Source organism: Heterodontus francisci, chromosome 16, assembly GCF_036365525.1.
Source record: "Heterodontus francisci isolate sHetFra1 chromosome 16, sHetFra1.hap1, whole genome shotgun sequence".
Taxonomy (NCBI): domain Eukaryota; kingdom Metazoa; phylum Chordata; class Chondrichthyes; order Heterodontiformes; family Heterodontidae; genus Heterodontus; species Heterodontus francisci.
The window spans coordinates 76,673,295-76,690,024 of NC_090386.1; the positions used below are offsets into that span (position 1 = coordinate 76,673,295).

The window sequence follows — 16,730 nt, forward strand, 5'->3', positions numbered from 1 at the left end:
CTCTCCTCAATCAGTTTTAAATTGATGCGCATTCATCACTGGCTACAGAGGTGCAGATCAGCTTGGATTCATTCTCCTGAATGTTGTACAGTTCCCTCTGCTGCTGAATGCACAAGTGAGAATGGACTAGACTCAGGTGCAAAACCACAATCACATTTTCTGATGCCCACACCAATGCACATGAAAAAGGCCCTCTGGGCAAGGTACTGAAATATTGCTCATGGCACTGTACTCAGCATTGGTCAGGAAAGAGTTAACAGTCAAAAGGGGAGAGGAGCAACAACTCTCCATAATTCAGATTGTCACTTTGCTGTTCTGGCTTTTGTAGAACCAAAATGCAAACCCTCGACCAACTGCACAAGATTTAGCTGGCTTTTGGGATATGCTGCAGCTTTCCATTGAAGACATTAGCTTGAAGTTTGATGAACTTTATCATCTTAAAACTAATGACTGGCAACTAGTTGAAATGCCAGAGAAGAAGGTATGTTATAGTTTTATCTAATAATTTGAAGTCTGCAGTTGTATTTCTGTGCCAACATGGAGGCTACTGTGTGTTGGAGAAATGTACAGTTTAATGATGGATGTTTTAGAAAATTTGAAGAAATGCAAATTAATATGCACATTTGAGTTTAACTTGGTCTGTATATCCCTCTAGTTTAAGTTTATTGGAAGCATGAGTTTTCATCCTGTCTGCACAGAAGTGTCTCTTGCTAGGTATCTGGTTTGCAGAGATGTGCTATAATACCCACTGAATAATTATTTTTAATAGTACAGCAGATCAAAATGTCAGTTAATTTCATACTCCTGGTTTTTAATTTTTCAATGAAGTTTCATATTCTTAAATAAAATGACACTGTGCTGAAAGCAGAAAATACAGCATCTGTGGTAACATTAATGTTTCAGGTCAATGACTTTGTCAGAACCACAAAAGGTCATCGACCTGAAATGTTTCCAGCATTTTCTGTTGTTTCAGTACAAGGCACTTGAATTACCTCAAGGCATGAACATTGCAGTTATAGTAGCAATGCAGTCAAAATCCAGTCTGGTTCTGACCTTGTTCCAGAGCAAACTGGAGTGAGACACCTATTACCGCATAAGGTGATCATGTGAACATCTGAATTTGGAGCAGGAGTAGGCCCCTCGAGCCTGCTCCGTCATTCAATAAGATCTGATTGTAACCTTGACTCCACATTCCTGCCTACTCCGATAACTTTTCACCCCTTATCAAGAATCTATCTACCTCTGCCTTAAAAATATTTAAAGACTCACTTCCTCAAAAAACAATGGAAGCAGAGTTCCAAAGAGACTCGATCCTTTGCGGAAAAATTTTTGCTCATCTGTATTAAATGGAAGACCCCTTATTTTTAAATAGTGACCCCTAGTTCTAGATTCTCCCACAAAGAGAAACATCCTTTCCACATCCACATCATCGAGATCTCTCAGGATATTGTATGTTTCAATCAAGTCGCCTCTTACACTCAAACTCCAACGGATATAAGTCTAGCCTGTCCAACCTTTCCTCATAAGACAAGCTGCCCATTCCAGGTATTAGTCCAGTAAACCATCTCTGAACTGCTTCCAATGCATTTACATCCTTCCTTAAATAAGGAGACCAATACTGTACATAGTACTCCAGATATGGTCTCACCAATGTCCTGCATAGCTGAAGCATGTTCGATTCCCCTCACAATAAACTATAATATTCTATTAGCTATCCTAATTACTTGCTGAACCTGCATGCTAACCTTTTGCAATTCATTCACCAGGATACCCAGATCCCTCTGCATCTCGGAGCTCTGCAATCTCTCACCATTTAGATAATGTGCTTTTTTATTCTTCCTGCCAAAATGGACAATTTCACATTATACTGTGCCAGATATCTGCCCACTCACTTAACCTATCTATATCCCTTTGTAGCCTCCATATGTCCTCTTCACAACTTACTTACCTACCTATCTTTGTGTCATCAGCAAATTTAGCAACCATGCCTTCGGTCCCTTCATCCAAGTCATTTATATAAATTATAAAAAGTTGAGGCCCTAGGATTGATCCCTGTGGCACACCACTTGTTACATCTTGCCAACTAGAAAATGACCCATTTATGCCTACTCTCTGGCTAGATAACAGGAAATAGAGACAATCTTCTATCCATGCCAATATGTTACCCCCTACACCATGAGCTTTTATTTTCCGCAATAGCCTTTGGTATGGCACCTTATCAAATGCCTTCTGAAAATCTAAATACAGTACATCCACCGGTTCCCCATTACCCACAGCAAATTACTTCAAAGAACTCCAATAAATTGGTTAAATATGACTTCCCTTTCACAAAACTGTTGACTCTGGTTACCTTGAATTTTTCTAAGTACCCTGCTTTTAATGTCTTTAATAGCTTCCAACATTTTCCCTCTGGTAGATGTTAAGCTAACTGGTTTGTAGTTTCCTGCTTTCTGTCTCCCCTTTTTTAAATAAAGGAGTTACATTGCCTATTTTCCAATCTAATGGAAACTTCCCCGAATCAAGGGAGTTTTGGAAAATTAAAACCAACGCATCATTATCCCCCTAGCTGCTACTTTTAGGACCCTCAGATGAAGTCCATCAGGACCCGGGGACTTGTCAGCCTGCAACTCCAACAATTTACTCAGTACCACTTCCTTGGTGATTGTAATTTTCTTGAGCTTCCCCCTCCCTTCCATTTCCTGGTTTACAGCTATTTATGGATGTTACTTGTATCTTCTATAATGAGGCGGATGCCAAATACTTGTTAAATTCATCTGACTTCTGTTTATTCTCGTTAATTCCCCAGACTCACTTTCTATAGGACCAACGCTCACTTTGTTAACTTTTCTTTTTTAAATATCTATAGAAACTCTATCTGTTTTTATATTTCTAACTTTCTCTCGTACTCTAATTTTTCCCTCCTTAGCAATCTCTTAATCATTCTTTGCTGCTTTTTATGTTCTGTCCAATCTTCTGACCTGCCACCCATCTTTGCACAATTATATACTTTTTCTTGAAGGTCGATACAACCTTAACTTTTTCAGTTAACTACAGATGGTGGGTCTTTCCCTTGGAATTTTTCTTTCTTGTTGTGATGTATCTATCCTGTGTATTCTGAAATATCCCCTTAAATGTCTGCCACTGTATCCCTATTGACGTATCCCTTAACCTAATTTGCCAGTTCACTTTAACTCGTGCTGCTTTTATGCCCTCATAATTGCCCTTGTTTAAATTTGAAATACTAATCTTGGACCCATTCTTCTCACTGTCAAACTGAATGTAAAATTCAATCATATTATGATCGCTGCTAACTCGGGGCACCTTCACTACGAGGTCATCAGCTAATCCTATCTCGTTGCACAATACCAGGTGTAGTATAGCCTGCTCTCTGGTTAGCTCCAGAATACACTGTTTTAAAACTATCCCAAAAACATTCTATGAATTCTTCATCGAGGCTGCCTTTGCCCGTCTGATTCTTCAAGTCTATATGTAGATTCAAATCCCCCATTATTATCGCAGTATCTTTCTGACAAGCTCCCATTATTTCTTCCTTTTATACTCTGTCCAACCATGTGGTTACTGTTAGGGGGCCTATACACCACTCCTACAAGTGACTTCTTAGCTTTATCATTTCTCGTCTTTACCCAAACCGCTTCTACATACTGGTTTCCTGAACTTAGGTCATCCCTCTCTATTGCGCTAATACCATCATTGATTAACAGAGTCACCCCTCAACCTTTTCCTAGCTTCCTGTCCTTCCTAAATGTCATGTACCCTTCAATATTCAGGTCCCAATTTTTGTTATCCTCACTATGGTGTCCCCTACTACCTCTACATTCCTTTTTGCTCCCCCCTTTTGAATGGCTTCCTGTATCATGGTGCCATGGTCAGTTTGCTCATCCACCCTGCAGCCCCCACTCTCATCCAAACAAGCTGAAAGAACCTCAGACCTATTGGACAATCGCAAAGCCTGAGGCTCCTGCACTCATGCCCTTTTAGGCCGCATACCAGCAGCAGCTGCAGCCACATTCTCCTGTCCCTGATGGCTGACTTTTCTCTTTCCCCCCCCCCCCCCCCCCCCGCCTCTTTTCTCCCCCCCGCCTCTTTTCTCCCCCCCGCCTCTTTTCTCCCCCCCGCCTCTTTTCTCCCCCCCGCCTCTTTTCTCCCCCCCGCCTCTTTTCTCCCCCCCCGCCTCTTTTCTCCCCCCCCGCCTCTTTTCTCCCCCCCCGCCTCTTTTCTCCCCCCCCGCCTCTTTTCTCCCCCCCCGCCTCTTTTCTCCCCCCCCGCCTCTTTTCTCCCCCCCCGCCTCTTTTCTCCCCCCCCGCCTCTTTTCTCCCCCCCCGCCTCTTTTCTCCCCCCCCGCCTCTTTTCTCCCCCCCCGCCTCTTTTCTCCCCCCCCGCCTCTTTTCTCCCCCCCGCCTCTTTTCTCCCCCCCCGCCTCTTTTCTCCCCCCCCGCCTCTTTTCTCCCCCCCCGCCTCTTTTCTCCCCCCCCGCCTCTTTTCTCCCCCCCCGCCTCTTTTCTCCCCCCCCGCCTCTTTTCTCCCCCCCCGCCTCTTTTCTCCCCCCCCGCCTCTTTTCTCCCCCCCCGCCTCTTTTCTCCCCCCCCGCCTCTTTTCTCCCCCCCCGCCTCTTTTCTCCCCCCCCGCCTCTTTTCTCCCCCCCCGCCTCTTTTCTCCCCCCCCGCCTCTTTTCTCCCCCCCCGCCTCTTTTCTCCCCCCCCGCCTCTTTTCTCCCCCCCCGCCTCTTTTCTCCCCCCCCGCCTCTTTTCTCCCCCCCCGCCTCTTTTCTCCCCCCCCGCCTCTTTTCTCCCCCCCCGCCTCTTTTCTCCCCCCCCGCCTCTTTTCTCCCCCCCGCCTCTTTTCTCCCCCCCCGCCTCTTTTCTCCCCCCCCGCCTCTTTTCTCCCCCCCCGCCTCTTTTCTCCCCCCCCGCCTCTTTTCTCCCCCCCCGCCTCTTTTCTCCCCCCCCGCCTCTTTTCTCCCCCCCCGCCTCTTTTCTCCCCCCCCGCCTCTTTTCTCCCCCCCCGCCTCTTTTCTCCCCCCCCGCCTCTTTTCTCCCCCCCCGCCTCTTTTCTCCCCCCCCGCCTCTTTTCTCCCCCCCCGCCTCTTTTCTCCCCCCCCCGCCTCTTTGCTCCCCCCCCCGCCTCTTTGCTCCCCCCCCCGCCTCTTTGCTCCCCCCCCCGCCTCTTTGCTCCCCCCCCCGCCTCTTTGCTCCCCCCCCGCCTCTTTGCTCCCCCCCCCGCCTCATCATGTTAGTTTATATACTCATGAATCACTCAAGTTTTATTTCATATTTGTTTGATTTTAGATTAAATTCAAAGCTAACCTACCAGTCTTCACACCCCAGCTGCTTTGTTTCCCTACTCTGTGATGTCACTTTTGTATTTTCTTTTCTCCCATCTGTATCAATGTTAAACTCGTTTTGTAAGTGCATCGTAATAAAGATGACGTGAAGTCAGTTTTTGTCCTGCATCTGTTTTGAAAGTTGTGAAACGCTGTTCCTTTGATTGGATATCTTTGACGCTTGGTGGGGATGGTCTCTAGATGAGTGGTAGTAAAACCGTTTCACTACCTAATCTAAACCTGGTGGTAGCATTTTGATTTCTGCCTTTGTCCCTTGTATTGGTGGTGCTCCCATCTATACTTGAGATGAGGGGTGAGGGAGCACTACAGAATGAAGTTGATTTGGACACCACAAAGTTTTGGTTGTATTTGCAGCTTCAGCTTTCCTTGGTACTGCTGCTTTTATATTACAGAATTGCTGTTAATTTCAGTGCTTCTGTTAGCTGCTAAGTCTAATCGAATTGGGGAAATTGATACAAAAACAAATCCTGGTAAACCTTTTGGTACATGACTCTAATGCAGCAAACTGTCACCTTGATATGAATAACATCTATTCTAATTGTATTTCCCTCCCTGAACCCCCACCCCCAATCCAAGGAAGAGAAAAAACTGCCACCTCCAGTGCCAAAGAAACCAGCAAAGGCAAAGACTCCTTTAAATCGGGAGAAACTGACCGATTCAGCAGACAAGCAACGCCAGGAAGCTCGCAAGCGATTAATGGCAGCTAAGCGAGCTGCATCTGTACGACAGAACTCTGCAACAGAGAGCGCAGATAGTATTGAGATATATGTTCCTGAGGCACAGACCCGGCTGTGAATTGGAGGCAATCTTTTGTATACATTTTGGGCCAACTTTAAAACTTGAGCGGTCTGTGCTAATCTACAAGCAACATTAAGCATCAAGTAATAGAATGCAATGTTTATTAGTATATCTGGCATTGCTATTCAACAGCAGACTATTAAAATCCTTTCTTTCTAAATGTTAAATCTGATCTCATCAGTGTGTATATTGGTTGCCATGCTTCTCGATCATTTGCATGGCTTTTTCTTATCCATCACAGTCAGTTTTTCTGTACAGTAAACCACTTGCTTTGTGTATCATTCAAACCTCGATAGTAGATTGTGTTTTCTCTGGCATATACAGTGTTACGACTGAGGCGGGAGGAGTGCACTGTTAATTCATTCCCACTTCTCCGCAGGTCACCAACATATTTTTTAAAATGTTCCCACTTACTGAAACAGTCAATCAGATGCACTATATTTTTCCCAGACTAGAACACACTAGCCAGGTTTCTTTACTGAACAGCAAAATTAGCAGTTTATTATAAAGCAAGTCTTAACTAGTAAATAAGTAAAACACTAACAGATCAATTTTTTTAAAAATCCAACATTAAATTTCAACGGTCCCCCTTTCTACCTTAACCAAATTTTAAATTCCCCTTTTACCTTAGTCCCTCTGTACTTGCACTCTCTCTCCCTCTCACACACACACACACTAATATATATATATGGGATTTTTAGATCAGAGCTCTGCTACAGGCAAAAAACACACCCGGGACAGTTCTTTTCTCTTAAATCGGCATTGAGAATTATTTTTAGCAGGCTTTCTTGAAATACAGGAAACAAGATGAGGTGACACAGCAAACTTCACAGAATCTTTTAAGGAATTGCAACAAAGCACGCTGGGTTGTAGTCTTCTGTTCTTCCTTGGAATTCTCTCCTTCTGTCCTTTTTTGACACTTCAGAGCACTTGTCTTTTATCTCCTCCCAGAAGGTAATACACACGCACTGACTAACAGCCAAAAAGCTTGCCCGTTTTTCTGCTCGTCCTAGGTGCTCTGTTACGACCATGCTTGTCCAATCAAAGGAGTGCTTGTCACTTATCAGCCCCTGTTGCCAGGGTTTCTGTTCGAAGCCTAACTGACAACCAGCAATACTTGCCAATCTGGCTCCCTCATTGTCCTCTTGAATAAAAAACCAATCCAACATTTATTTATTTAGCTTAACTATAAATTCCTTTAAAAATATTAACAAAGAACAATCACTTTTTTAATATCTCCACCCTTAGAGGAATGAAATGCCATTTTTCAATGTGTTTCATTACAAAGTGTGGGAAAAATAGAAAACACATTTTCTCACATACTCATTCATTCTTTTCATTCAATTAACTTGACTTTCGACAAAGCATTGGCAATAACATTATTTTTACCCACCATATGGATAATCTTTAAGATAAGGTTATAACCGTAAACTCCATCGGAATAATCTGACACGCTGATTTTTAAATTTTTCAATGAAGACTATCACCAAATCAGCTGACTGCAACCTTCCAAACAGAACCCCCCAGTTCCAAAAGAAGAATTGGGTAGGAGTCTGTCTTTGTTATTGCATTAACTTTTCTATAATCTACACAGTTTATTTGAACTGTCAGGTTTAGGCACTAATACTACTGGCGAACTCCCGCTGCTTTGACTGGGTTCTATTAGGTGGTTCTCCAGCATGTATTGGATTTCTGCTTTTACTTGGGCCTGTTTCTCTGGACTTGAGCACTAAGGATGTTGTTTTATAGGAATGGATTCCCCCTACCTTCACATTGTGTGTGGCTAAGGTTGTACATCCTGGCTTATCCCTACAGACTCTCAAATGCTGTGAGTATCCTTGTTAGGTCTTCTCCTTGGTCTGCATGTAAATATGAAAGCATAGTGTTCAATTTCCCTAGCAATCCAGTATTAGTTAACCAGATAGTAAGAAGTTCAATTTGAGAATTGTCTAGGCCTCCTTCTGCCTCATCCTCACTATCCCTTTCATCTTTCAGTGTCCCTACTACCTGACATACCTGTGCTTGCTTCTCCTCCTCCCGGCGATAACATTGTTTTAACATATTGATGTGACGCAGTCGATTCTTCTTCTGGCGATCTGGGGTGTCAGTCAAATAATTTACTTCGCCAGTTCTCTTGACCAATTTATATAGACCACTGAACTGCACCTTCAACTGTTCACCCTGTAAAGGTATCAATGCCAACACTTCATCCGTTGGTCGAAACGTTCGGGTCTTAGCATGCTTGTCTGCCCATTTTTTTCATAATTGTTTGGGAAGCTTTAAGGTGTTCCTGAGCCACTTTGCAAGCTCTCGTAAGCCGTTCCCGGAACACGGATACGTAATCCAACACAGAGGATTCATCTCTCTGTCCCAAAAATCTATCTTTAATTAGTTTTAAAGGACCTCTTATCTCAAGTCCATAAACTAATTCAAAAGGACTAAAACCTGTAGACTCATTAGGTGAATCACTAGTGGCAAACAAAAGAAATTCTAGCCCTTTATCCCAATCATGACGGTATGCCCTAATCATTGTTTTGAGGGTCCGAGGGTACCTTTCTAAAGCTCCCTGTGTCTGTGGCTGGCATGCTGAAGACTTTAACTGTATTATACCGAAGTTACCCTTAACTTTCTGAAAATTTTAGACATGAAATTGAAACCTTGATCTGACTGAACCTCTATCGGTAATCCATATCTAGTGAAGAACTGGGTTAACTTCAGTACCCCTACCTTAGCAGAAATTGTTCTCCAGGGAATGGCTTCTGGGAACTGAGTAGCCATATCCATGATTGAGTATATATTGGTGTCCCACTTTTGTTTTCAGTAAAGATTCTACACAGTCTACCAACACCCTACCAAATGGTTCCCACAATCTGGCATGTGTGGCACATTTTATAAAACTGCACCACGTACTTGGAGAGACCTGGCCAGTAATAATGTTGACTTGTACGTGCTTTAGTTTCTGAATCCCCCCCCCATGTCCCGCTAGAGGAATCCCATGTGCTAACCCTAATAGTTTCTGGCAATGCTTTGGTGGTACCATTATCTGACTAACAACTGTCCAGTCTTCACCCGCAGGTCTGTGAGGAGGTCTCCACTTCCTCATTAGAACCCCATTTTCAATATAATAGCCTTCTGTTGGAGCTGATTGTGCCACCTTCTTCAACTCTGAATCAGCTTGTTGAGCTGTGATCAGAGAAGACATTAAATATTTCCTTTGGATTATCCAAATCCCCAAAGAACGTTTCAGATATTCGGCTATCTGACTGTGGTGCCAATTTTGCATATGATAATGGAACTTGTTTAGCCATTGCTCAGGTTATTACACAAGAAGGAAAAATTCCTGGAACCTATTCCTGTAACTCTTCTGTCTCTTTTTAACTTCTTTATTTTTCTGTGACTACTGGCGAAGCTACTATTTTTGCTCCAGCCAAGTCAATCCCCAGGAATAGGTAAACTCTGTCTACTGGCAAGCTGTGGACAACTCCTCCAGCTACTGTTTCAGACATTAGGTCACATGTAGGTGCAGCTAATACAAAGGTACGGGTATATACTCCCCGCCAATACCATTCACTAAAACTTGTGTTCAGTGCAATCTCTGGTGGAAAAGTAATGCCATTCCACAGCAGGAGAGTTTGGGTGGCTCCTGTATCCCTGGATATAACTGTAGGTTTACCTTCCTCACTTGAGGGATATGGAGTTACTTTTCCTTTTGACAATTCCCTCCAACGCTCTGATATTTTGTTCACAACCCCTTCACTCACATTGGTTTTTGTACTTGGCCTTACAGCTGCAGTCAGAGCTACAGCCTGATCTGCTGTACTGTTGGTCAGGTCCCCTTTCAATGTATTGGCTTTGTGCACCCCATTAAGTTCCATGGGTTTATCCTGCAACTTCCAGCATTCTGCAAGAAGATGTCTCACCTTGTGACAATAGTAACTTTTGGACCTTGCTTCCAATCTCAGCACCTTCCTTTCTGGCCTGAGGAGGAGATCCTGGGGCATTGCCAGCTGTCCCTTCTTGTCCCCAGCTACTTGCCTTCCTTTCACCCTCCCACCTTCTATCCTTCTCGGGTTTGTAGGGGTGACGGACAAAGGGTTTGGGCTTATACACAACCTCATCAATTTCTGCTGCCTCTCTGGCCTTTGAAACCTCCTGGTTCTCTACATGAGTTCTTACTAATGGAGGGAGTGAATTTTTAAATTCTGCCAGGAGAATTAGTTCTCCAAGGTTCTCATACGTAACTTCCATTTTTAGTGTCTGTATCAAACGATCAAAATTAATTTGTTTTACCCCCTCAAATTCTATGCAAGTCTGCCTGATCATTTCCAGGGGTTCCGAAATTTCAGTCGGTAAGCTTCAGGCACTGACTCCTACACAGTGAGAATAGCCTTTTTTGCTATCTCATAATCTACAGAAGCCTCCTCAGCATAGCAGAAAGTTCATAGCTCTGCCCATTGACTTACTTTGCATAAGCAGTGTTCAGCTTTCCTTTGGCCAATTCATCTGTGGCTGTCTTTTCAAAAGCAATGAAAAATGCCTGTATGACCCTTTCCTAAAATGTTGGGAGCGCCTGCACAAATTTAAACAGCTCTCCACTGGGTCCTGAGTTGGAGACAGATCTTTCCCCAGGAGAACTTTCACTGAAGTCAAGACCACTCTTTTGGCTTAGTTCCAGCTTGCTAATCTGATATTCCTGTTCTCTTTCCCTTTCCTTTTCCTCACACACAAGTTTTTTTCATTGTCACTTTTTCAAACTCAAATTTAAGTTTTTCTATTTTTCCTGTTCAAGTTTTCTTACTGCTATTTCTTTCTTTTCCTTGTCAAGTTCAAGCTGCCTCATTTGTAACTGAATTTTAACTAATTCAACCGCCATACCCCCTGGTTTGTTTTATTCTTGCAATTCCAAATGTTGTGTTATTCAATCATGTCTGCTTTCTTAGCTCCTGATTTTAACTCTAATGCCAACATATCTGCCAAATCCTTTAGTTTAATCTTGGTTAAGCATTTCAAATCACTGAGGATACATTCTCCTTCCCCAGAAAAGTCACAGCAACTGTTAGACATTCTGGTGGTGTAAACTTTATTGCACAAGAAACGTGTTTTTTTTTTTTCCTTTTCCAGTTGTTATTGCCCCACTTACAATTGTACGTTATCAGCATTGGGTTTATCCCAGAAAGAGAGAGCCGCCAAATATGTTATGACCAAGCCAGGAGGAGTACACTGTTAATTCAGTCCTACTTGTCCACAGATCACAACATACTTTAAAAATTTTCCCACTTACTGAAACAGTTAATCAGTTACACTGTTTTTCCCAGAATAGAATGCACTAACCAGGTTTCTTTATTGAACAACAAAATTAACAGTTTATTATAAAACAAGTATTAACTAGTAATAAAGTAAAACAATATCAGATGGATCAAATTCTTAAAAATTCCAACATTAAATTTTAAAGTCCCCTTTTATCTTAGTCCCTTCACACACACGTACACGTATACACGCACACTCCAATTAACAGAAAACAAAATTTTAAAAATAGGATTTTTTTTAAGATCAGAGCTCAGTTACAGACAAAAAAAACACCTGGGCAGATTACTTTCCCACCCCTGGAAAAAAAAAGCAGATGAGACACTGCACCAATCTGGCACATTGTCCAACCTCTAAGCATACGCAGGCAGGATCTTTAGCACGGTTATCCTCAACCGGCGTTGAGAATTATTTTTAGCAGACTTTCTTGAAATACAGGAAACAAGAAAAATCGACATAACAAACTTCACAGAATCTTTTAAGGAATTGCGAAAAAGCAAGCCGAGTTGTAGTCGTCTTTCTTGGCAATCTCCTGTCCTTTTTTGACACTTCAGCAGCACTTGCCTTCTGGAAGGAGATAAAAGTCAACACACACGCATACTAACTAACAACCAAAAAACTGGTCTGTTTTTCTGCCCATCCCAGGTGGTCTCTGTTACTACTGGGCTTGTCATTTTTCTGTCCCTGTTGCCAGGGTTTCTGTTCAAAACCTAACCTGAGCCATGTGACAACCAGCAACACTTACCAATCTGGCTCCCTCACTGTCGTCTTGATTTTAAAAAAACTGATCCGACATTTATTTAGCTTAACTATAAATTCCTTTAAAATATTTTAAACAAAAAATGATCACTTTCATAACAGGAAAAGGACTGGAAAAAGAACATCAATTATTAATTGTTGAAAATTTGAAGGAAGATGAAGTTTCGTTAAATAACAAAACTTGAGCTCAATTTTATTGGGTGTTGCTACTTTTGTTCTAAGAAATATGTTTATGTAGTTCATCTGCAGAAACAATAGCTTTTCAGAATATGCTTCCATTGGCTCTGTAAATTGAGTGCTGCTGTAAAATGATGTAAAACCTCTCTACCATCCAGTAGAGCAAAGCAATAGAGCATTTCAATGTTCTCATTTTTTTCAAATGTACAGAAGTGATACAGAAAGATTCAGAATTGTAGAATCATTTTATGAAACAAGCACATACAACAAAAAAGGTTTTAACAAAACCGACCTGGTATTCGAACCTTTTAAGATGTGTTCTTGGATTTTGCAGCCAAAATTTAAAGTATTTGTCTCATTTGTTATGGTTACTTCCTGAATCTAGTAGTAGCTTAAAGTGGCTGTTTATATGTAGATAACTAGTTAAGATTTTAAGCATTCAGATGAAGATAAATTATGGAGAGAACCATTGTGTTTTGATTGACTTAAGAATCCTGTTAGGTGCAAGTGTCCTGTTCAAAAAAAAAAAAAGTTGAACTTTCATAAAAACATGAAATAAGCACTACCTAATAGCTTTTGTCCAAATATACTTTCTATCGTGTAGTAGTCTCCATTATTCCACCTCCGAGTTGTACTGTTGTGTTTAGAAGATTGCCAAATGTTTGTCAACCAGGTTCTCATATTTTCTTTTAATGGCTTTTAGCAGAAGAAATAATTACTTTTTGAACATTCAAGATGCCATTGCTTAAACATTAAATCCACGAACAAAAGGTTTTAATTTCAAATCTTGTTTGGTTATAGTGCAATTATGGTAAATCTGAATTTGTTTCTGAACGGTTGCTTATGCTTTTTTCATCTGAAGACTTGATTATCTGCACTTGTGCCCAAGCTTGAATGCATTAGGACGAGATTACATTTTACTAGAGATGGACGAGATTTGTTACTCATCATTGAACTATCATTGTTAGTGGATGTTTTTTTTTAAAAAACCAAAATTTTCCATAAAGAGATGTCTGGAGGCAAAGTTGCCTTCTAGCTTGAGTTTCTTTGTGATGGTCTTTCTTTTATAGGAGTGATGGTACTTTCAGATAAAATATACATCCATAGAATGCCATAATTTTACAAAGGCATTGCTTACTATGATTTCCTATCTGTTTTTAAAAAAAAAACAATCCCCAGAATGTTGCTTCCAGCTCTGACTCCTGACTCAGATATCGGAATCCAGTCTGTAAACTGTTAATTGTCTCTATATCAAGACAGTTGTTGCACCTATTCTGAATCACATTCCTCATCTCTGCTGTTAAGACTTAGCTAATTTCCAAAACCTAATGCATTTCTACCCAACTGTTATGAAGTTATTGTGCAGTAGAAACTAAACAGTTGATATTTTGCTGTAATTGAAGAATACCAAAGGAGTGGTTCATAATCATTTTTAGAACAGTATTTTACTGTTATTAAGGTTTTCACATTCCACAATACATGGGGCTGTAACTGAAAGTAACTAAATGTAAATCATTCCTATTTCTACTCGACTAATCTATCAAGATAATATTTTTGTTCTGCTTTAATTGTATTTAACAGAAGTATGTGATACTCGAACTTTGTAGTATAATCTTAAGTAAGAGATCACAATGATATTGTGAATGACACATTGCCATTTAATTTGGAGAAAAGTGTAACTTTCTCGCTTACACCCCGACTGAACTTTTCATAAGGCTTTGCCAACTGAAATTGTGGGTACTGGGTGATTAAGTTGGTTATGACACTTCCTTTTACCTTTTGGATTTACTTCTACCCAGAATGATGGGGTGAAAGTCCAGTCTAACAACTGCCGAGAAATGTTTGGCTGTTCTCATTGATATCAAAATTAATGTTAAATTTGCATCAGCTTAATTGTTGTCTTTAATGTGCCCATAAGGTGAACGAATGAATGAGGAAGGAATGATTTAAAATTATGTATAACCCTTAGTACTTCCTGCTGGCCACTAGTAAGAAACAAAGGAAAGATTGCGCACTGAAAGTTGATGTGCTTCTTTAATTTGGGGTTTTTGCGTATTGTTAGGGCAAAGTAAAAGGAACTACATTATCTCTTTGACTTGGAAATGGGTTCCAGAGTCTGAAAGTCTTCCACTCCCCAACACCAGTATGCCTGAACTTGAGCACAAAAGGTTGCAAAGATACCTCGTTAGAAGTACAGTTTTAGTAGACCAGCAAAAAAGGTACAGCCTTTTAAGGTAAACTATGCTTCACCTATCGGCAATTGCTCATATCAGATATTTAATGTCTGTTTATATATATTTTAAAAAGATAATCATGTAGTTAATGTCATTTTGCTGTAAACCTGTTAATTTTAGATATGTTTTACATATTTCTGAAGTTTTTGTATTTTTAGCTGCTGACATTTTCTGTGGGAGATTTGTTTGTGTTTTTCTGATTTTGCAGTTGTTTAGTAGATGCACGTCATTTTCTTTCAGGTACTCTATGCTTTTCGATCTCCTCCCCACTTTCCCCACTCCAGCCACTTCCATCACAGCAGAAAGAAATTTTCACATGATACTCATGTAGCAGACGGGCCATGGCGGTTCAAGAAGGCGGCTCATCACCGCCTACTCAAGGGCATTATGGATCGGCAATAAATGCTCGCCTTGTCAGCGATGCCCGCATCCCCAGTGAATTATTTTTTTAAAAAGTCAAATGAACTATTTGACATGTGAAATGCTATTAAACAAGTTTAGATGAAAGGCCAAAAGCGTGCCTCCAATCAGACTTTCAGATAAATAGGAATAATAGGTGTCATCACAGTCCAGATGCTATCCTAATTTGATTCATTTTTTACCATGTGTTTTTATTCAAAGCGAGCCAAAAAAAGGCTTGTAAATTATCTCCAGCCTCTCTGTTTGATACAATGGTTATTAATTTCAGATTCCAGTACGTTCAGCATAAGCACTTTATTTTAACACAACAATCATTGCTGCAAATATATCATTGTAATGCAATTAAGTCAGCATTGACAAACCTAGGCAGTTCACAACTTTTTTGAAGTGTTCTGTGCATTTTCAACAAGATACACAGTAAGAACTTTCGCAAGCATAAGGGCTAACCGATGAATTGCTCCAAACCTGTTTTTATGAGAAGTTTAAAGAATACTATTGATAAAACTCTGGGCATTCGATGTCTGAGGACCAGAGTTTGCAGCACACTTTAATGTTTCAATACTGAATGTCACACTATTCAAATTTATTATACTTCAAACTGTAGGGGCATGAAATAGGTATTCCCAGAGAAAGGTAGCATTTTGAATATTCTATCAACATCTGAGAAGCAAGAATCCTGTATCATGATAATTTCTATTAAACTTTGTGGTCTACAGCAATTTGATTTTAATATAGGCTGTAATTTTGTCTTGCTACATTATTGTCTGTTAATGATCTGTTACCAGGTTAATTGCCACATAACAGTTCATTCTCCAGCAGTTGAGCTGTTCCCAATTCCTGCTTTGGTGAGTTTGTATGTTTATAATGTGGCCAATTAGAGGTGTGAGTTTCTTACCTGCAATGCATGCAGAAGCAACTGCTCAATACAGTTGGATGAGAGTTATTCACTGGGAACTGAACAGTTTGTGGATTTATTTCCCTGTATGTAAATACTTTATTGGGAAAAATTTAGTGTATGTTAGAGATGATGCACCTTGGTTAGGATTTGTTAGAACTGTTGCTTATGTTTTGTACAAATTCTTGGGGTTAAAGAGCCTGGATTTTGAGGGGAAATCTAATGGTTGGTGTACATCAAATAAAAACTTTCACTGATTTAGTTCAGTGTTGGTATTTACTCGTTACCAAAACTTATGACTTCCCCTTTAAGAGTTATTTCACATCAAATTCACCCCAATGTGTTATAATCTTTTAAATTGACGTTTCTCTCTCCTCCCCTGCCCCCCTACATCACCAGCAATTCCCTTAAGTAATCACTTACTAGATAAGATATTAATTGAACTGAGTGCTTTGCACTGAAATTAAGCTAGGTTTTTAAAAACATAACTGCACTTAAACAGTACTTGACAATGATGTACCATAGATATGATAAACAATATTGTATTAATGCAGTTGTGAATTCTTGTATAGTGATGCAGAGTTTCGGTAATATACATAAATGGACAATTTAGTATGAGATACCATGGTTATAAATAGATTAAATGCATTTTGAGTTCCAACCTCTCAACAGTTAGTTGTACACCAATTTAACTAATTCTTGATTTTATTCAAAAATTTATGATTACAATTTAATTACCATATTTTGAGGAAAGTTTTATATTGTGTATCCACAGTACATG

General features: G+C 40.5%; 1 protein-coding gene across 1 annotated transcript in view; it reads left to right on the forward strand.

The window, feature by feature from the left end:
• LOC137378210 (disks large-associated protein 4-like) overlaps positions 1 to 13,441 on the forward strand; it is a 241,043-nt gene extending 227,602 nt beyond the window's left edge. Inside the window, exons 10-11 of the mRNA XM_068048408.1 lie at positions 329 to 481; positions 5,939 to 13,441. Coding sequence (XP_067904509.1) covers positions 329 to 481; positions 5,939 to 6,157 — 372 coding nt within the window. The 3' untranslated portion in view covers positions 6,158 to 13,441. The remainder of the gene's footprint in view (positions 1 to 328; positions 482 to 5,938) is intronic.
• Positions 13,442 to 16,730: the final 3,289 nt, after the last annotated feature.